Genomic DNA, 21,543 nt, shown 5'->3' on the forward strand with positions numbered 1-21,543 from the left:
AACAAGAGTTCCCTTCTTGGGAACAATAATAGATTCCTTAGAAATGAGGATTTTTCTGACAGAGGTCAGAAAATCAAAAATTCTAAGCTCTTGTCAAGTACTTCATTCTGTTCTTCGTCCTTCCATAGCGCAGTGCATAGAAGTAATAGGATTGATGGTTGCAGCAATGGACATAGTTCCTTTTGCACGAATTCATCTAAGACCATTACAACTGTGCATGCTCAGACAGTGGAATGGGGATTATACAGACTTGTCTCAGACGATTCAAGTAGATCAAAAGACCAGAGATTCACTCCGTTGGTGGCTGACCCTGGACAATCTGTCACAGGGAATGAGCTTCCGCAGACCAGAGTGGATCATTGTCATGACCGACGCCAGTCTGGTGGGCTGGGGCGCGGTCTGGGAACCCCTGAAAGCTCAGGGTCTATGGTCTCGGGAAGAATCTCTTCTCCCGATAAACATTCTGGAACTGAGAGCGATATTCAATGCTCTCAAAGCTTGGCCTCAACTAGCAAAGGCCAAATTCATAAGGTTTCAATCACACAACATGACGACTGTTGCATATATCAATCATCAGGGGGGAACAAGGAGTTCCCTGGCGATGGAAGAAGTGACCAAAATAATTCAATGGGCGGAGGATCACTCCTGCCACTTGTCTGCAATCCACATCCCAGGAGTGGAAAATTGGGAAGCGGATTTTCTGAGTCGTCAGACATTCCATCCGGGGGAGTGGGAACTCCATCCGGAAATCTTTGCCCAAATAACTCAATTATGGGGCATTCCAGACATGGATCTGATGGCGTCTCGTCAGAACTTCAAGGTTCCTTGCTACGGGTCCAGATCCAGGGATCCCAAGGCGACTCTAGTAGATGCACTAGTAGCACCTTGGACCTTCAACCTAGCTTATGTATTCCCACCGTTTCCTCTCATTCCCAGGCTGGTAGCCAGGATCAATCAGGAGAGGGCTTCGGTGATCTTGATAGCTCCTGCGTGGCCACGCAGGACTTGGTATGCAGACCTGGTAAATATGTCATCGGCTCCACCATGGAAGCTACCTTTGAGACAGGACCTTCTTGTTCAAGGTCCATTCGAACATCCGAATCTGGTTTCCCTCCAACTGACGGCTTGGAGATTGAACGCTTGATTTTATCAAAGCGTGGGTTTTCAGATTCTGTAATAGATACTCTGATTCAGGCTAGAAAGCCTGTAACTAGAAAAATTTACCATAAAATATGGAAAAAATATATCTGTTGGTGTGAATCTAAAGGATTCCCATGGAACAAGATAAAAATTCCTAAGATTCTATCCTTTCTACAAGAAGGTTTGGAGAAAGGATTATCTGCAAGTTCTCTGAAGGGACAGATCTCTGCTTTATCTGTTTTACTTCACAAAAGGCTGGCAGCCGTGCCAGATGTTCAAGCATTTGTTCAGGCTCTGGTTAGAATCAAGCCTGTTTACAGACCTTTGACTCCTCCCTGGAGTCTAAATCTAGTTCTTTCAGTTCTTCAAGGGGTTCCGTTTGAACCCTTACATTCCGTAGATATTAAGTTATTATCTTGGAAAGTTTTGTTTTTGGTTGCAATTTCTTCTGCTAGAAGAGTTTCAGAGTTATCTGCTCTGCAGTGTTCTCCGCCCTATCTGGTGTTCCATGCAGATAAGGTGGTTTTGCGTACTAAGCCTGGTTTTCTTCCGAAAGTTTTTTCCAACAAAAATATTAACCAGGAGATAGTTGTACCTTCTTTGTGTCCGAATCCAGTTTCAAAGAAGGAACGTTTGTTACACAATTTGGACGTAGTCCGTGCTCTAAAATTCTATTTAGAGGCTACTAAAGATTTCAGACAAACATCTTCCTTGTTTGTTGTTTATTCTGGTAAAAGGAGAGGTCAAAAAGCGACTTCTACCTCTCTTTCCTTTTGGCTTAAAAGCATTATCCGATTGGCTTATGAGACTGCCGGACGGCAGCCTCCTGAAAGAATCACAGCTCACTCCACTAGGGCTGTGGCTTCCACATGGGCCTTCAAGAACGAGGCTTCTGTTGACCAGATATGTAAGGCAGCGACTTGGTCTTCACTGCACACTTTTGCCAAATTTTACAAATTTGATACTTTTGCTTCTTCGGAGGCTATTTTTGGGAGAAAGGTTTTGCAAGCTGTGGTGCCTTCCGTTTAGGTGACCTGATTTGCTCCCTCCCTTCATCCGTGTCCTAAAGCTTTGGTATTGGTTCCCACAAGTAAGGATGACGCCGTGGACCGGACACACCTATGTTGGAGAAAACAGAATTTATGCTTACCTGATAAATTACTTTCTCCAACGGTGTGTCCGGTCCACGGCCCGCCCTGGTTTTTTTAATCAGGTCTGATGAATTATTTTCTCTAACTACAGTCACCACGGTATCATATGATTTCTCCTATATATATTTCCTCCTGTCCGTCGGTCGAATGACTGGGGTGGGCGGAGCCTAGGAGGGATCATGTGACCAGCTTTGCTGGGACTCTTTGCCATTTCCTGTTGGGGAAGAAAATATCCCACAAGTAAGGATGACTCCGTGGACCGGACACACCGTTGGAGAAAGTAATTTATCAGGTAAGCATAAATAATGTTTTTAAACAACTTTCTAAATTACCTCTCTCACATTTTCTTCAGTCTCTTGGTATCCTTTGCTGAAGGAGCAGCAACACACTTCTGGGAGCTAGATGAAAACATAGGGTGAGCCAAACACACTTCTGGGAGCTAGATGAAAACATAGGGTGAGCCACTTACTAGAGGCAATATATCTGCAGTCACCACTTACGTAGTAGCTTCCATCAGTGCTGCTCCTGAGCCTACCTAAGTATGCTTTTCATTAAAGGATACCATTAGAACTAAGCAAATTAGATAATAGAAGTAAATGAAAAAGTTGTTTGAAATTGTGTACTGTATCTGAAGCATGAACATTTAATTTTGACTTTACTGTCCCATTAAAATATTGCAGGTTTATAGTGTAATCTAATGTCTTCCTAGTGTTCCGTTTTTACCTACTGGACTGTATTTGTTTGCAAACGGCTCCTTTACCTTTATTTGTTGTTTGAAATAACTAACTTTGCCTGTTGTATCCCCACCTACACTGAAAATCTGAATATCAAACCTTTTCTCTCTAGAAAAGCCATGTGAATAGAAGACAAAAGCACTGATTAATCTCCCAATAGCACTGATTAATCTATATGAAGAAGAGAGATATTTTGTATATGAAATAGCTGCCTGTGTTTATCCTAACCACCTTTTAGTCATAACGAGCATTTACTATGTAACATAAATAACAGCAGGTCTGCTTATCTTGCAGGCTCAGCCCATTGTTATGGGCATGTTCTAGATAATGGTTTTTAATGTTTTTTAATGAGAAAAAAACAGCTAATTCAGAAATAAACATTATGGAACCATTTTCGATAACATGGAGTAAGGTCAGGATTCCCAGGATATTATCTTTTCTCCAAGAAGGTTTGGAAAAAGGATTGTCAGCTAGTTCCTTAAAGGGACAGATTTCTGCTCTGTCTATTCTTTTGTACTAGCGTCTGGCAGATGTTCCAGACGTTCAGGCATTTTGTCAGGCTTTAGTTAGAATCAAGCCTGTGTTTAAACCTGTTGCTCCACCATGGAGCTTAAATTTTGGTTCTTAAAGTTCTTCAAGGAGTTCCGTTTGAACCTCTTCATTCCATAGATATCAAGCTTTTATCTTGGAAAGTTCTTTTTTTTGGTAGCTATTTCCTCGGCTCTTAGAGTCTCTGAGCTATCTGCCTTATAATGTGATTCTCCTTATCTGATTTTTCATATGGATAAGGTAGTCCTGCATACCAAACCTGGGTTCTTACCTAAGGTGGTATCTAACAAGAATATCAATCAAGAGATTGTTGTTCCATCCTTGTGTCCTAATCCTTCTTCGAAGAAGGAACGTCTATTACACAATCTGGACGTGGTCCGTGCTTTAAAGTTTTACTTACAAGCTACTAAAGATTTTTGTCAAACATCTGCTTTGATTGTTGTCTACTCTGGACAGAGGAGAGGTTAAAAGGCTTCTGCAACCTCTCTTTCTTTTTGACTAAGAAGCATAATCCACTTAGCCTATGAGACTGCTGGACAGCAGCCTCCTGAAAGGATTACAGCTCATTCTACTAGAGCTGTGGCTTCCACTTGGGCCTTTAAAAATGAGGCTTCTGTTGAACAGATTTGCAAGGCGGCGACTTTGGTCTTCGCTTCATAATTTTTCAAAATTTTACAAATTTGATACTTTTGCTTCTTCGGAGGCTATATTTGGGAGAGAGGTTTTACAGGCAGTGGTTCCTTCCATTTAAGTACCTGCCTTGTCCCTCCCTTCATCCGTGTATTTTAGCTTTGGTATTGGTATCCCACAAGTAATGTATGATCCGTGGACTGGATACACCTTACAAGAGAAAACACAATTTATGCTTAACTGATAAATTTATTTCTCTTGTGGTGTATCCAGTCCACGGCCCGCCCTGTCCTTTTAAGGCAGGTCTAAATTTTAATTAAACTACAGTCACCACTGCACCCTATGGTTTCTCCTTTTTCGGCTTGTTTTCAGTCGAATGACTGGCTATGACAGTTAGGGGAGGAGCTATATTACAGCTCTGCTGTGGGTGTCCTCTTGCAACTTCCTGTTGGGAATGAGAATATCCCACAAGTAATGGATGATCCGTGGACTGGATACACCACAAGAGAAATAAATCAGTTAAGCATAAATTGTGTTTTGCCTGCCGATTTTGCTGCACAGGTTTCTTCTGTGGCATTATCTGCTTTTTCTATGCTGGAAAAATGCTAGAGGAAAATTAGACATTCAGATAGTAAGGTTTCTGTTCCACCTACTGCTATGCAGGTTGCCCTCCCTTATAAGTCTGAGGAGGATAAATCGGTAGCCTCTGAGGGTGAAATCTCAGATTCGGACAGTATTATTCCTTCATCTAATATTGAAGAAGTAAACTTCAGATTTAAACTTGATCTCCTTCGTGTACTGTTAAAGGAGGTATTGGCTACTTTGGACGACTCCGATACTTCTGTCATTGTCAACCCTAATAAGTCTATTTAACTTAATAAATACTATAATGTTCCTTCCTCTGTGGAATTTTTTCCTGTCCCAGACCATGTGACTGAGATTATTTAACAGGAATGGGAGAAGCCAGGGATTCCTCATTCTCCCGATCTCCCATATTTAAAAGGATGTTTCCTGTTGCTGACTCCATTAAAGATTCTTGGCGCACAGTGCCTAAAGTAGAAGAGGCTATTTCTACTCTGGCTAAAAGAACTACAATCCCTATAGAGTATAGCTGTCCTTTAAGGATTCTATGGACAAAAGGCTTGAAGCTTATTCGAAGAAGATGTATGTTCATCAAGGTCTTCAATGGCAACCTGCAGTTTGTATTGCCACAGTAGCAAGTGGGGCGCCTTGTCTGAATCAATTTTAGTAGAGACTCTGTTGGAGGAGATGCAAGATAGGATTAAGGCTCTCAAGCTAGCCAATTCCTTTATTTCTGATGCCAACATGCAAGTTATTAGACTGGGAGCCAAGATGTCTGGCTTCACTATCTTAGCCCGCAGGGCATTGTGGCTAAAATCTTGGTCAGCTGATGTTATCTATAAGTCCCAGCTTCTGGTGCTTCCTTACAAGGGTAAGACCTTGTTCTGACCTGGTCTGGCAGAAATAATTTCTGATATTACGGGTGGAAAATAGTCTTTTTCTACCGCAAGACAAGAACAGCAGACTCAAAGGACGTCATAGTAATTTTCGTTCCTTTTGTAACTTCAAAGGTCAAAAGTCTTCCTCTTCCAAGCAGGAGCAGTCCAAGTCTTCTTGGAAACCCAATCAGTCTTGGAATTAGAGGAAGCAATCCATGAAACCTTCAGCCGAGTCTGCAGCATGAAGGGTCGGCCCCCGGTCTGGGATCGGATCAAGTGGGGGGCAGACTTTCCCTGTTTTGTCAAGCGTGAAGACGAGATGTCCCAGATCCTTGGGCTGTGGATATAGTATCTCAGGGTTACAAAATAGAATTCAAAACTTAACATCCCAGGGGCAGATTCCACCTCTAAAGATTATCTACAGACCAGGTTAAAAAAAAAAAAAGGCATTCTTGAACTGCATTCAGGACCTTTCCTCCCTGGGAGTGATTGTTCCAGTTACAGTAAAGGAACAGGGTCTAGGATTCTATTCAAATCTGTTCTTAGTGCCTAAAAAAGAGGAAACTTTTCGACCCATTTTAGACCTAAAGTGCCTCAACAAGTTTCTCAGGGTACCATCCTTCACCATTCGTTCCATTCTTCCTTTGGTCCAAGAGAGTTAGTTCATGATGACCATAGACCTGACAGACACATATCTTCATGTTCCCATCCACAGGGATCATCACATATTCCTGAGATTCGCCTTTCTAGACCAACACTTTCAGTTTGTGGCTCTTTCGTTTGGCCTTGTCACAGCTCCCAGAATTTTCTCAAAGGTTCTAGGGGCTCTCTTGGCAGTGATCAGGTCTCTGGGAATTGCAGTGGCGCCATTCCTGGAGGACATATTGGTTCAGGCGCCAACTTTTCAACAAACAAACTCTCATACAGAGATCTTGTAGTTATTTCTGTGTTCCCATGGTTGGAAAGTGAATCTGGAAAACAGTTCCCTTGTTCAAGCTACAAGGTTAGTTTTCTTAGGGACCATAATAGATTCCCTATCTATGAAACTTTTTCTGACAGAGGACAGAAAATCCAGAATTCTCTCCTCTTGCCTTTCTCTACAGTCTACTGTTCGGCCATCAGTGGCTCAATGTATAGAGGTAATTGGTCTGATGGTCGCTCTCATGGACATCATTCCCTTTGCTCAATTCCATTTGATAGCTCTTCAATTATGCATGCTCAGACAATGGAACGGAGACCATTCGGATCTGTCTCAGGGGATAGATCTAGATCAGTCGACAGACTCTCTCCTGTGGTGGCTTTCTCAGGACCATCTGTCTCAGGGCACATGCTTCCAGAGACCTTCCTGGGTGATTGTGACCACGGACGCCAGCCTGTCTGTGGGACTCGTTAAAGGAGCAGGGACTATGGACTCAGGAGGAGTCTGCTCTCCCGATAAACATCTTGGAATTGAGTGATTTACGCTTTGATGGCTTGGCCTCAATTGTCCTTAGCCCGGTTTATTAGGTTTCAGTCGGACAACATCACCTCAGGGACTTACATCAACCACCAGGGAGGAACTTGGAGTTCCTAAGCCATGAAGGAGGTGGCACGGATTATTCAGTGGGCAGAAGCTCACAATTGTTGTCTATCTACCATCCACATTCCAGGAGTGGACAACTGGGAAGCGGATTTCCTGTGCAGACAGACAATTCATCCTGGGGAGTGGGCTCTCCATCCGGAGGTGTTCTCCAGGTTAACTCTTAAATGGGTGGTACCGGAGTTGGATACGATGGCTTCTCGGCAGAACGCCAAGCTTCCAAGGTACGGTTCAAGGTCAAGAGATTCTCAGGCTGCTCTGATATATGCTCTGGTGGTTCCTTGGGATTTCGGTCTAGCATACCTGTTTCCTCAGTTTGCCCTCCTTCCACGATTTATTGCTTGTTTCAAACAGGAGAGAGCATCAGTAATTCTAATAGCTCCTGCATGGCCTCACAGGATCTGGTATGCAGACCTAGTGAAGATGTCTTCTCGGCCACCTTGGAGGTTGCCTCTGAGGAAGGACCTTCTAACTAAGGGTCCATTCCTCCATCCAAATCTTGTTTCTCTGAAGCTGACTGCTTGGAGATTGAACGCTTAGTTCTGTCTAAGCATGGATTTTCGGAGTCGGTCATTGAGACCATGATCCAGGCTCGCAAGCTTTTTACTCAAAAAAAATTACCATAAGGTATGGCGTAAATACCTTTTATTGGTGTGAATCTAAGGGCTACTCTTTGAGTAGGGTCAGGATTCCTAGAATTTTGTCTTTTCTCCATGAAGGTCTGGAGAAAGGGTTGTCAGTCAGTTCTCTGAAGGGTCAGATTTCTGCATTATCTATTTTGTTACACAAGCGTTTAAACCGGTTGCTCCTCCTTGGAACCTTAATCTTGTTCTTAAAGTTTTGCAGCAGGCTCCAAGTTGTTATCTTGGAAGGTTTTATTTCTGATTGCTATCTCTTCTGCTCGGAGAGTTTCGGAACTCTCGGCTTTGCAGTATGACTCGCCTTACCTTATCTTTCATTCTGATAAGGCGGTTCTTCGTACTAAGTTGGGTTTTCTTCCGAAGGTGGTTTCGGATAGAAATATTAATCAGGAAATTGTTGTTCCTTCTCTCTGTCCCAATCCTTTTTCTCATAAAGAATGTCTGTTGAACAACTTGGATGTTGTGCATGCTTTAAAATTCTACCTACAGGCGACTAAGGATTTTCGCAAGTTTTCTGCCCTGTTTGTTTCTCTGGAAAGCGTAAGGGTCAAAATGCTACTGCTACTTCTCTTTCACTCTGGTTGAGAAGCATAATTTGTTGTGCTTATGAGACTGCTGGACTGCAGCCTCCTGAGAGAATTACAGTTCATTCCACTAGGGCTGTCTCCTCCTCTTGGGCTTTTAAAAATGAAGCTTCTGTGGAACAGATTTGCAAGGTGGCAACATGGTCCTCTCTGCATACTTTTTCCAAATTTTTTTGCCTGGGGTATTAGTTCCTACTAGTGATTGAATGACGTTGTGGACTCTCCATATCTTAGGAAAAAAAATTAAAATTTATGCTTACCTGATAAATGTCTTTCATTCCAGATATGGAGAGTCCACGACCGCACCCTTTATTAAGATAATTAATTTTGACTAAACCTCAGGCACCTCTACATCTTTGGGTTATTCCTTTTCCATTTCTCTTCAGTCGAATGGCTGGGGATTATGGGTAGGGGAGTAAAACTTAACAGCTTTGCTGTGGTGCTCTTTGCCTCCTCCTGCTGGCCAGGAGTGATATTCCCACTAGTAATTTAATGATGTTGTGGACTCTCCATATCCAGAAAGAAAGAAATTTATCAGGAAAGCATAATATTTTTTATTTTATTTTATTTATTTTTTTGAGAGTTGTACAGGTGATATTTTCTAGTCAGCTTTTTGCAGCTATGCTGCATCACTTTCAAGTTCTTCAACATTTGGGTGTCATGTCCCTTTAAGGAAAAGTAAACAAAATAACTTACAAAGTATTTTTATATACTACAGATGATAAAACATTATAGGTGGAATTCAAATTTCAGTTCTGTCCTTAAACGTACTTGTTCTGGGCCTAATGTGCGGTTAGAAATACAGATCTCGTTATTGAAGTGTCTACATCATACGATAGTGGTTGCTCATCACTGCTCTACAATACAGCACAGTTGCACTGTTTATTTGTGTCTATATTTATCTCTCTGTGTATAATGCAGGTTTGCAAACAGCCTTCCAATTAACGATCCTCTGCAGACCGTTTATCAGCTCATGTCTGGAAGAATGCCGGCAGCAGCTACAGTGAGTCTATTCCTAAGGGTTGGGTTGCATCGTTATTTAAAAATAAATATTTTATCTGGGGAAAGCTACTTATTTCTATCACCACTAAAATGGAATCTTTGTTAATGTTTTTATGCCTACAATTACAGGGGCGTGAAAGTCCAAATTTAAACTTTCATGTCGCAGAACATGACTTAATTTATCTTGGTATCCTTTGTTGAAGAGCATATCTAGGTAGGCTCAGAATTGTGCGTGTGTCCTGAAGTCTATATGGCTGCGGTGTTTTGTAACACATAGTCTTCAAGACTCGTGCATGCTCCTAAGCATATCTAGATGTTCTCCTCAACAAATACGAAGAGAACAAACTACATTTGATTATATATGTAAAATGGATTTTTTTTAATTTTTATAATTAAGCTTGATTTCTCTTGTTAAGTGTATCCAGTCCACGGATCATCCATTACTTGTGGGATATATTCCCTTCCCAACAGGAAGTTGCAAGAGGATCACCCACAGCAGAGCTGCTACATAGCTCCTCCCCTCACATGTCATATCCAGTCATTCTCTTGCAACCCTCAACATAGATGGAGGTCGTGAGAGGACAGTGGTGTTTTATACTTAGTTTATTTCTTCAATCAAAAGTTTGTTATTTTTAAATGGCACCGGAGTGTGCTGTTTTTTCTCAGGGAGTATTTGGAAGAAGAATCTGCCTGCGTTTTCTATGATCTTAGCAGAAGTAACTAAGATCCACTTGCTGTTCTCACACATTCTGAGGAGTGAGGTAACTTCAGAAAGGGAATGGCGTGCAGGTTTCCTGCAACTAAGGTATGTGCAGTAAAATATTTTTCTAAGGAATGGAATTGACTAAGAAAATGCTGCTGATACCGAAGTAATGTAAGTAAAGCCTTAAATGCAGTGACAGCGACTGGTATCAGGCTTATTAATAGAGATATATACTCTTTAAAAAATTTGTTTTAAAACGTTTGCTTGCATGTTTAATCATTTTTTAACGTACATTTGGTGATAAAACTTATTGGGGCATAATTTTTCCACATGGCTGGCTTAATTTCTGCATAGAAACAGTTAACTGAGGCTTCCCACTGTTGTAATATGAGTGGGAGGGGCCTATTTTATCGCTTTTTTGCGCAGTAAAAATTCAGACTCAGTCTTCCTGCTTCTTCCTGCATGATCCAGGACTTCTCTAGAGGGCTCAAAAGTCATATTGAGGGAGGTAATCAGTCACAGCAGAGCTGTGACAGTGTGTTTCACTGTTTTAAAAAACGTTTTTCTCTATTGTTTATCCGTTTTGGGTATTAAGGGGTTAATCATGCATTTGCAAGTGGGTGCAATGCTCTGCTAACTTAATATATTTACTGTGAAAATTTAGTTGGTATAACTGCTTTGGTTCATTGTTATTTCAACTTGAGACAGGTTTTGTGCTTCTTAAAGGCGCAGTAGCGTTTTTTATATTGCTTGTAAACTTATTGTGAAGTGTTTTTCAAGCTTGCCAGTCTTATTGCTAGTCTGTTTAAACATGTCTGACATAGATGAATCTACTTGTTCATTATGTTTGAAAGCCAGTGTGGAGCCCCATAGAAATATGTGTACTAAATGTATTGATTTCACTTTAAATAATAAAGGTCAGTCTTTATCTATAAAAGAATTATCACCAGACGACGAGGGGGAAGTTATGCCGACTAACTCTCCTCACGTGTCAGTACCTTCGCCTCCCGCTCAGGGGGCGCATGCTATTATGGGGCCAAGTACATCAGAGACGCCCATAGCAATTACTTTACAGGACATGGCTACAATCATGAATAATACCCTGTCAGAAGTATTATCTAGATTGCCAGAATTGAGAGGCAAGCGCGATAGCTCTGGGATTAGGAGAGATGCAAAGCGCGCTGGTGCTGTAAGAGCCATGTCTGATACTGCGTCACAGTTTGCAGAACATGAGGACGGAGAGCTTCATTCTGTGGGTGACGGATCTGATCCGGGGGAAACCTGATTCAGAGATCTCTAATTTTAAATTTAAGCTTGAGAACCTCTGTGTATTGCTTGGGGAGGTTTTAGCTGCTCTGAACGACTGTAACACAGTTGCAATTCCAGAGAAATTGTGTAGGCTGGATAGATACTATGCGGTACCGGTGTGTACTGATGTTTTCCCTATACCTAAAAGGCTTACAGAAATTATTAGCAAGGAGTGGGATAGACCCGGTGTGCCCTTTTCCCCACCTCCTATATTTAGAAAAATGTTTCCAATAGACGCCACTACACAAGACTTATGGCAGACGTTCCCTAAGGTGGAGGGAGCAGTTTCTACTTTAGCAAAGCGTACCACTATCCCGGTTGAGGATAGTTGTGCTTTTTCGGATCCAATGGATAAAAAATTAGAAGGTTACCTTAAGAAAATGTTTGTTCAACAAGGTTTTATCCTGCAGCCCCTTGCATGCATTGCTCCTGTCACTGCTGCTGCGGCATTCTGGTTTGAGTCTCTGGAAGAGGCCATTCACACAGCTCCATTGGATGAAATTATGGACAAGGTTAAATCACTTAAGCTAGCTAACTCATTTGTTTCTGATGCCATTGTACATTTGACTAAACTAACGGCTAAGAACTCCGGATTCGCCATCCAGGCGCGGAGGGCGCTATGGCTTAAATCCTGGTCAGCTGACGTTACTTCTAAATCTAAATTACTTAATATTCCTTTCAAGGGGCAGACCTTATTCGGGTCCGGCTTGAAGGAAATTATTGCTGACATTACTGGAGGTAAGGGGCATACCCTTCCTCAGGCAGGGCCAAATCAAAGGCCAAACAGTCTAATTTTCGTGCCTTTCGAAATTTCAAGGCAGGAGCAGCATCAACTTCCTCCGCTCCAAAACAGGAAGGAACTGTTGCTCATTTCAGACAGGCCTGGAAACCTAACCAGTCCTGGAACAAGGGCAAGCAGGCCAGAAAACCTGCTACTGCCCCCAAGACAGCATGAAGGAACGGCCCCCTATCCGGAAACGGATCTAGTAGGGGGCAGACTTTCTCTCTTCGCCCAGGCGTGGGCAAGAGATGTCCAGGATCCCTGGGCGTTGGAGATCATATCTCAGGGATATCTTCTGGACTTCAAGGCTTCTCCTCCTCAAGGGAGATTTCATCTTTCAAGGTTATCAGAAAACCAAATAAAGAAAGAGGCATTCCTACGCTGTGTACAAGACCTCCTAGTAATGGGGGTGATCCACCCAGTTCCGCGGACGGAACAAGGACAGGGATTTTATTCAAATCTGTTTGTGGTTCCCAAGAAACAGGGTACCTTCAGACCAATTTTGGACCTAAAGATCTTAAACAAATTCCTAAGAGTTCCATCATTCAAAATGGAAACTATTCGGACCATCCTGCCCATGATCCAAGAGGGTCAGTACATGACCACAGTGGACTTAAAGGATGCCTACCTTCACATACCGATTCACAAAGATCATCATCTGTTCCTAAGATTTGCCTTTCTAGACAGGCATTACCAATTTGTAGCTCTCCCCTTCGGGTTGGCTACGGCCCCGAGAATCTTTACAAAGGTTATGGGCTCACTTCTGGCGGTTCTAAGACCGCGAGGCATAGCGGTGGCTCCGTATCTAGACAACATCCTGATACTGGCGACAAGCTTGCAAATTGCCAAGTCTCATACAGAGATAGTTCTGGCATTTCTGAGGTCACATGGGTGGAAGGTGAACGTGGAAAAGAGTTCTCTATTACCACTCACAAGAGTCTCCTTCCTAGGGACTCTGATAGATTCTGTAAAAATGAAAATTTACCTGTCGGAGGCCAGGTTATCAAAACTCTTAAATGCTTGCCGGGTCCTTCATTCCATTCCACGCCCGTCAGTGGCTCAGTGCATGGAAGTAATCGGCTTAATGGTAGCGGCAATGGACATAGTGCCATTTGCGCGCCTGCATCTCAGACCGCTGCAATTGTGCATGCTGGGTCAGTGGAATGGGGATTACTCAGATTTGTCCCCCCTACTAAATCTGGATCAAGAGACCAGAGATTCTCTTCTCTGGTGGCTATCTCGGGTCCATCTGTCCAAGGGTATGACCTTTCGCAGGCCAGATTGGACGATTGTAACAACAGATGCCAGCCTTCTAGGCTGGGGCGCAGTCTGGAATTCCCTGAAGGCTCAGGGATCGTGGACTCAGGAGGAGAAACTCCTCCCAATAAATATTCTGGAGTTAAGAGCAATATTCAATGCTCTTCTAGCTTGACCTCAGTTAGCAACACTGAGGTTCATCAGATTTCAGTCGGACAACATAACGACTGTGGCTTACATCAACCATCAAGGGGGAACCAGGAGCTCCCTAGCGATGTTAGAAGTCTCCAAGAAAATTCGCTGGGCAGAGTCTCACTCTTGCCACTTGTCAGCGATCCACATCCCAGGCGTGGAGAACTGGGAGGCGGACTTTCTAAGTCGTCAGACTTTTCATCCGGGGGAGTGGGATCTCCATCCGGAGGTGTTTGCTCAACTGGTCCATCGTTGGGGCAAACCAGAAATGGATCTCATGGCGTCTCGCCAGAACGCCAAACTTCCTCGTTACGGATCCAGGTCCAGGGACCCAGGAGCGACGCTGATAGATGCTCTAGCAGCTCCTTGGTTCTTCAACATGGCTTATGTGTTTCCACCGTTTCCTCTGCTGCCTCGACTGATTGCCAAGGTCAAACAGGAGAGAGCATCCGTGATTCTGATAGCGCCTGCGTGGCCACGCAGGACCTGGTATGCAGACCTAGTGGACATGTCGTCTTGTCCACCATGGACTCTACCTCTGAGACAAGACCTTCTAATACAAGGTCCTTTCAATCATCCAAATCTAATTTCTCTGAGACTGACTGCATGGAGATTGAACGCTTGATCCTATCAAAGCGTGGCTTCTCAGAGTCAGTTATTGATACCTTAATACAGGCACGAAAGCCTGTTACCAGGAAAATTTACCATAAGGTATGGCGTAGATATCTTTATTGGTGTGAATCCAAGGGTTACTCATGGAGTAAGGTCAGGATTCCTAGGATTTTATCTTTTCTCCAAGAAGGTTTGGAAAAAGGATTGTCAGCTAGTTTCTTAAAGGGACAGATTTTTGCTCTGTCTATTCTTTTGTACTAGCGTCTGGCAGATGTTCCAGACGTTCAGGCATTTTGTCAGGCTTTAGTTTGAATCAAGCCTGTGTTTAAACCTGTTGCTCCACCATGGAGCTTAAACTTGGTTCTTAAGGTTCTTCAAGGAGTTCCGTTTGAACCTCTTCATTCCATAGATATCAAACTTTTATCTTGGAAAGTTCTTTTTTTTTTGGTAGCTATTTCCTCGGCTCATAGAGTCTCTGAGCTATCTGCCTTACAATGTGATTCTCCTTATCTGATTTTTCATACGGATAAGGTAGTCCTGCGTACCAAACCTGGGTTCTTACCTAAGGTGGTATCTAACAAGAATATCAATCAAGAGATTGTGGTTCCATCCTTGTGTTACACAATCTGGACGTGGTCTGTGCTTTAAAGTTTTACTTGCAAGCTACTAAAGATTTTCGTCAAACATCTGCTTTGTTTGTTGTCTACTCTGGACAGAGGAGAGGTCAAAAGGCTTTGGCAACCTCTTTTTCTTTTTGGCTAAAAAGCTTAATCCGCTTAGCCTATGAGACTACTGGACAGCAGCCTCCTGAAAGGATTACAGCTCATTCCACTAGAGCTGTGGCTTCCACTTGGGCCTTTAAAAATGAGGCTTCTGTTGAACAGATTTGCAAGGCGGCGACTTGGTCTTCTCTTCATACTTTTTCAAAATTTTACAAATTTGATACTTTTGCTTCTTCGGAGGCTATATTTGGGAGAGAGATTTTACAGGCAGTGGTTCCTTCCATTTAAGTTCCTGCCTTGTCCCTCCCTTCATCCGTGTACTTTAGCTTTGGTATTGGTATCCCACAAGTAATGGATGATCCGTGGACTGGATACACCTTACAAGAGAAAACACAATTTATGCTTACCTGATAAATTTATTTCTCTTGTGGTGTATCCAGTCCACGGCCCGCCCTGTCATTTTAAGGCAGGTCATTTTTTAATTTAAACTACAGTAACCACTACACCCTATGGTTCCTCCTTTCTCGGCTTGTTTTCGGTCGAATGACTGGCTATGACAGTTAGGGGAGGAGCTATATTACAGCTCTGTTGTGGGTGTCCTCTTGCAACTTCCTGTTGGGAATGAAAATATCCCACAAGTAATGGATGATCCGTGGACTGGATACACCACAAGAGAAATAAATTTATCAGGTAAGCATAAATTGTGTTTTTCTACAATGTGTTTACTGCTATTATTGGTCACAATGTGCAGTTATTACTTGTAGCTGTGGTCATCGAAACTTATTCCAGACTATAAAGATTTATTGTTGTGTGAGGTTTAATAATAATGTGTTTGTTTTCAGTGTTGTGGCGACGAAAAATGGGGCGACTGGAGACCTCACCTGGCTATGGTTCTTTCTAACTTGACCAATAATTTAGATGTACCATCCCGGACCATAACCACTATGGGAGACACTTTGGGTAAAACAGACATTGCTATTTCTCAGCATATTCTTTTATATGTTTCAAGAATGTTTTCTTCTTAATTTGGTCGGGACATTGCATATGATAATCACCCCTGACCTATTCTGATCATTTCCACATTCTGCTTAAAGGACCGATAAATACAGTAGAATGGCATAATCACAACTGTATAATGAAAAGACAATATAGTAACACTTTCTGAATTTCGAATTATTTGGTGTGTTTTTTTTTTTTTTATGACCAATTTCAAAGTTACTTCCATTTTGGCTGTCCTCTGCATCATGTGACTGCCATCAGCCAATCACAAAACACATATACATTTATACTGTGAATTTGTGCACATGCTCAGTAGGAGCTGGAGCCATTTTTATAATTGACCCCGCCCTCTTTAATAATTCAGCAGTTTCACCCTTGTGTTTTCTTTCGGCTGAATGACTGGGGATTATGGGGAAGGGAAGTTACACTTAAAAGGAGTTGAATATCCCACTAGTAATTGGAATGACATTGTAGACTCTCCATGTCTGGAAAGAGAAATTTATCAGATAAGCATTCATTTTGTTTTACTGTATTTTTCTTTAACACTTCAGTTACATTATTATTATGTTATCATTGTGCATTAATCCTACAACATGCACGTTTCATTTATAATAATGTTTTTCAGCTTCCAAGGGCCTGTTAGATGCTGCTCATTTCTGCTATTTGATGGCTCAGGTTGGCTTTGGGGTCTTCACCAAGAAATCAACCAAACTGGTCCTCATTGGATCCAACCACAGGTAAAGCTAGACATATACAGGCTTAAAGGGACATGAAACATAGAATTATTCCTTCATGGTTCAGATAGAGCATGCAATTTTAAACACCTTTCCAGTTTACTTAGTTCTCTTGTATCCTTTGTTTAAAAGCATAGCGAGGTAGGCTTAGGAGCTGGGAGCTAGCTGCCACGTAAATGCCTCTTACTATTTGCTTATTGATATGTTCAGCTAGTACCCAGTAGTGCATTCCCAGAATGAAGCGAAAGTTCATTATAGAAGTAAATTGGAAAGTTATTTAAAATTGTATTCTCTATCTGAATCCTGAGAGAAAAATACATGGTTTCATGTCCCTTATATAGAGGTAGACTACGAGCACCACTCTTTAGGTTGTTGCATGCGTTCAAATCTGATTACTCCTGTGGGGTATAGTTGGGGAGTCCCACCAATGAGATTGCTGCAAAGTTGAAAAGAAAATGTGTGTTAGAAGAATAAAACAATCATAAAGTCATTTGTTAAAGTCTTAACCGGAAACCAAATTAGTTTAGGTAATATTTGTTTCCTCCCGTTTAGAAGGGTCTGATGTTTGTTTCTGAATTTGTTTTAATAGTAATCTATACAAATGTATACATTTTATTATTTTCCATTTGTTTTTAGTTTACCCTTTTTAAAGTTTGCATCCAATGAAGCGATCCAGAGAACAGAGGCTTATGAATACGCTCAGTCACTGGGCACACAGGCCCTCTCACTGCCTAATATACAGGTACAATGTTATTTTGTTATTGGTATAGTGCTGGGAATGTATAGCTCACCATGCTTTAGGTAACCATTTTGTTTCTTGCAGGTCTTTAAGTTTATTTACGCTTGCCGGCTTGCCGAGTACGGACTTTCTGCTCAAGCCTTCCATTATTGTGAAGTCATTGCCAAGACTGTCCTTAAGCATCCGTCTTTCTACTCCCCTGTGTTGGTCAGCCAGCTACTCGAGGTAACTAGAAATGTCGTGCCTGGAGCGATCACACTCTCGCTTGGGAAAACTTGTTTTAAAGGGACGGTCTACTCCAGAATTGTTATTGTTTAAAAAGATAGATAATCCCTTTATTACCTATTCCTCAGTTTTGCATAACCAACACAGTTATATATTACCTCATATTACCTCTGTGATTACGTTGTATCTAAGCCTCTGCAGACTGCCCCCTTATTTTAGTTCTTTTGACACTTTTTAGCCAATCAGTGCAGACTCTTAAATAACTCCGTGCGAGTGAGCACAATGTTACCTATATGGCACACATGAACTTGGTCTGTCTGAAAAACTGTAAAAATGCACTGAGAAAGGAGGCGGTTTTTAACGGTTTAGAAATCGGTTAAAGCCCTACCTAGGTTTGTCGTTCAACAGCGAATACCAAGAGAACAAAGCAAACTTGATGATAAAAGTAAAATGGAAAGTTGTTTAAAATTGCATGCCCTATCTGAATCCTAAAAGTTTAATTTTGACTAGACCGTCCCTTTAACAAGACATTTGTACACAATATTTTCTTCCATTTTTAAGAACATTTTAAGCTTGTATTTTGTATTTGTTCGGGGTCCGTCTCAGTGTGGGCATTGTCCTTGTTGTCCAGAGTGTGTGTATAAGTACATACACAACCATGCATTTATTTGTATGTGTTTACATAAGTAACTCAAGTAAAGGATCAAGCAATAAACCTACAGAAATCAAAATTAGCTGTGCCTCAGGTAGAAGCCAGTGTGTGTGTGTGTGTGTGAAGGTTCCGATAACCGGTTCTATTAATGGTAAATGGTATCGATCTATAAGTAGTATAAACTGTACAGACATCTTGCTAAACAAATATGTTACAAACAAGTAGCTTCATATAATTTAGTGCTGCATTTATCTGTTATACACACAGATTCTGTAGGCTGTTAGCAGGTCAGACGCATTATACAACTCTCACCTCTTACCTGGTCAGGGTCAACTGATCCTAAAATGGGAAAAGCTTCAGCTTTGGTTTAAAGGGACATCAAAGTGCAAAAAGAAAATTCTGATGTGTAAGAACATTTTCCAAGGGGGTTAAACACAGTTAAAGTCTGCTCTAGAGCAGCAATGAGCTACTGGGAGCTAGCTGGTGAGCCAATGACAAGAGGCATGTGTCTAGTGACCAATTGGCATCTAGCTCCTAGTAGTGCATTGCTGCTCCTGACCCTGTATAGATGTTTTTTTATTAAAGGATACCAAGAGAACAACGTATATTTTCATAATGGAACTAGGAAAGTTTAATTTTGACTTTTGTGTCCCTTTTTAACAATACAAAGCTGAGCATGAGCATTAAAAGATTCTTACTGTACAACTCCATTGTCTTCAGTGCATTATTATATGATACAAAGTAAAGTGTTGACCGGGTAGGAGGTCACAATTCTGCGGCTGTCATAGCAACAGAATACATATGACATTTTCTTGTCACTAATGCAGCCTGCATGTTATAGAAGACAGCCTGCACAGCTACCCAAGGACTTTATAAAGCAAGTGCATTTGACTATTTTATTTGCTTTGTGAAATAGGTATGTGGTTTATTAGTGTGTAATATATATCTCTTAATTTATCATCTATCTGTTGTACCAAAATATTAAAGTAATTATTCTGTCCTTTGTGTTTGTTTACTAATGAAAAGTGCAGTGACCATTGCAAGCTATTAGTAGTGTGTTGTGTTGACATTAGTGGAGAAGTAAACCTAATAAGAAGAATTGTTTGACAAATATAATACAAACAAAAAAAATGCTTTTCTTTCATGTAATTAGCAAGAGTCCATGAGCTAGTGACGTATGGGATATACATTCCTACCAGGAGGGGCAAAGTTTCCCAAACCTCAAAATGCCTATAAATACACCCCTCACCACACCCACAATTCAGTTTTACAAACTTTGCCTCCGATGGAGGTGGTGAAGTAAGTTTGTGCTAGATTCTACGTTGATATGCGCTCCGCAGCAAGTTGGAGCCCGGTTTTCCTCTCAGCGTGCAGTGAATGTCAGAGGGATGTGAGGAGAGTATTGCCTATTTGAATGCAGTGATCTCCTTCTACGGGGTCTATTTCATAGGTTCTCTGTTATCGGTCGTAGAGATTCATCTCTTACCTCCCTTTTCAGATCGACGATATACTCTTATATATACCATTACCTCTGCTGATTCTCGTTTCAGTACTGGTTTGGCTTTCTACAAACATGTAGATGAGTGTCCTGGGGTAAGTAAATCTTATTTTCTGTGACACTCTAAGCTATGGTTGGGCACTTTGTTTATAAAGTTCTAAATATATGTATTCAAACATTTATTTGCCTTGACAGTCAGTTTCATATTTGGGATAATGCATTTGATTTAATCATTTTTTCTTACCTTCAAAAATTTGACTCTTCCCTGTGGGCTGTTAGGCTCGCGGGGGCTGAAAATGCTTCATTTTATTGCGTCATTCTTGGCGCGGACTTTTTTGGCGCAAAAAATCGTTTCCGTTTCCGGCGTCATACGTGTCGCCGGAAGTTGCGTCATTTTTTGACGTTATTTTGCGCCAAAAATGTCGGCGTTCCGGATGTGGCGTCATTTTGGCGCCAAAAAGCATTTAGGCGCCAAATAATGTGGGCGTCTTATTGGCGCGAAAAATATGGGCGTCGCTTTTGTCTCCACATTATTTAAGTCTCATTTTTCATTGCTTCTGGTTGCTAGAAGCTTGTTCTTTGGCATTTTTTCTCATTCCTGAAACTGTCATTTAAGGAATTTGATCAATTTTGCTTTATATATATGTTTTTTCTCTTACATATTGCAAGATGTCTCACGTTGCATCTGAGTCAGAAGATACTACAGGAAAATCGCTGTCTAGTGCTGGATCTACCAAAGCTAAGTGTATCTGCTGTAAACTTTTGGTAGCTATTCCTCCAGCTGTTGTTTGTATTGATTGTCATGACAAACTTGTTAAAGCAGATAATATTTCCTTTAGTAAAATACCATTGCCTGTTGCAGTTCCTTCAACATCTAAGGTGCAGAATGTTCCTGATAATATAAGAGATTTTGTTTCTGAATCCATAAAGAAGGCTATGTCTGTTATTTCTCCTTCTAGTAAACGTAAAAAATCTTTTAAAACTTCTCTCCCTACAGATGAATTTTTAAATGAACATCATCATTCTGATTCTGATGACTCTTCTGGTTCAGAGGATTCTGTCTCAGAGGTTGATGCTGATAAATCTTCATATTTATTTAAAATGGAATTTATTCGTTCTTTACTTAAAGAAGTACTAATTGCTTTAGAAATAGAGGATTCTGGTCCTCTTGATACTAATTCTAAACGTTTGGATAAGGTATTTAAAGCTCCTGTGGTTATTCCAGAAGTTTTTCCTGTTCCTAATGCTATTTCTGCAGTAATTTCCAAAGAATGGGATAAATTGGGTAATTCATTTACTCCTTCTAAACGTTTTAAGCGATTATATCCTGTGCCGTCTGACAGATTAGAATTTTGGGACAAAATCCCTAAAGTTGATGGGGCTATTTCTACCCTTGCTAAACGTACTACTATTCCTACGTCAGATGGTACTTCGTTTAAGGATCCTTTAGATAGGAAAATTGAATCCTTTCTAAGAAAAGCTTATCTGTGTTCAGGTAATCTTCTTAGACCTGCTATATCTTTGGCTGATGTTGCTGCAGCTTCAACTTTCTGGTTGGAAACTTTAGCGCAACAAGTAACACATCATGATTCTCATGATATTATTATTCTTCTACAGCATGCTAATAATTTTATCTGTGATGCCATTTTTG

General features: G+C 41.3%; 1 protein-coding gene across 1 annotated transcript in view; it reads left to right on the forward strand.

The window, feature by feature from the left end:
* Window positions 1–21,543, forward strand: part of SEC16A (SEC16 homolog A, endoplasmic reticulum export factor) — a 148,724-nt gene that overhangs the window by 62,128 nt on the left and 65,053 nt on the right. Inside the window, exons 12-17 of the mRNA XM_053695421.1 lie at window positions 9,187–9,260; window positions 9,390–9,471; window positions 15,888–16,005; window positions 16,670–16,781; window positions 17,415–17,520; window positions 17,602–17,742. Coding sequence (XP_053551396.1) covers window positions 9,187–9,260; window positions 9,390–9,471; window positions 15,888–16,005; window positions 16,670–16,781; window positions 17,415–17,520; window positions 17,602–17,742 — 633 coding nt within the window. The remainder of the gene's footprint in view (window positions 1–9,186; window positions 9,261–9,389; window positions 9,472–15,887; window positions 16,006–16,669; window positions 16,782–17,414; window positions 17,521–17,601; window positions 17,743–21,543) is intronic.

The sequence above is a fragment of the Bombina bombina genome, chromosome 12 (genome assembly GCF_027579735.1).
Source record: "Bombina bombina isolate aBomBom1 chromosome 12, aBomBom1.pri, whole genome shotgun sequence".
In the NCBI taxonomy this organism is placed as follows: Eukaryota; Metazoa; Chordata; class Amphibia; order Anura; family Bombinatoridae; genus Bombina; species Bombina bombina.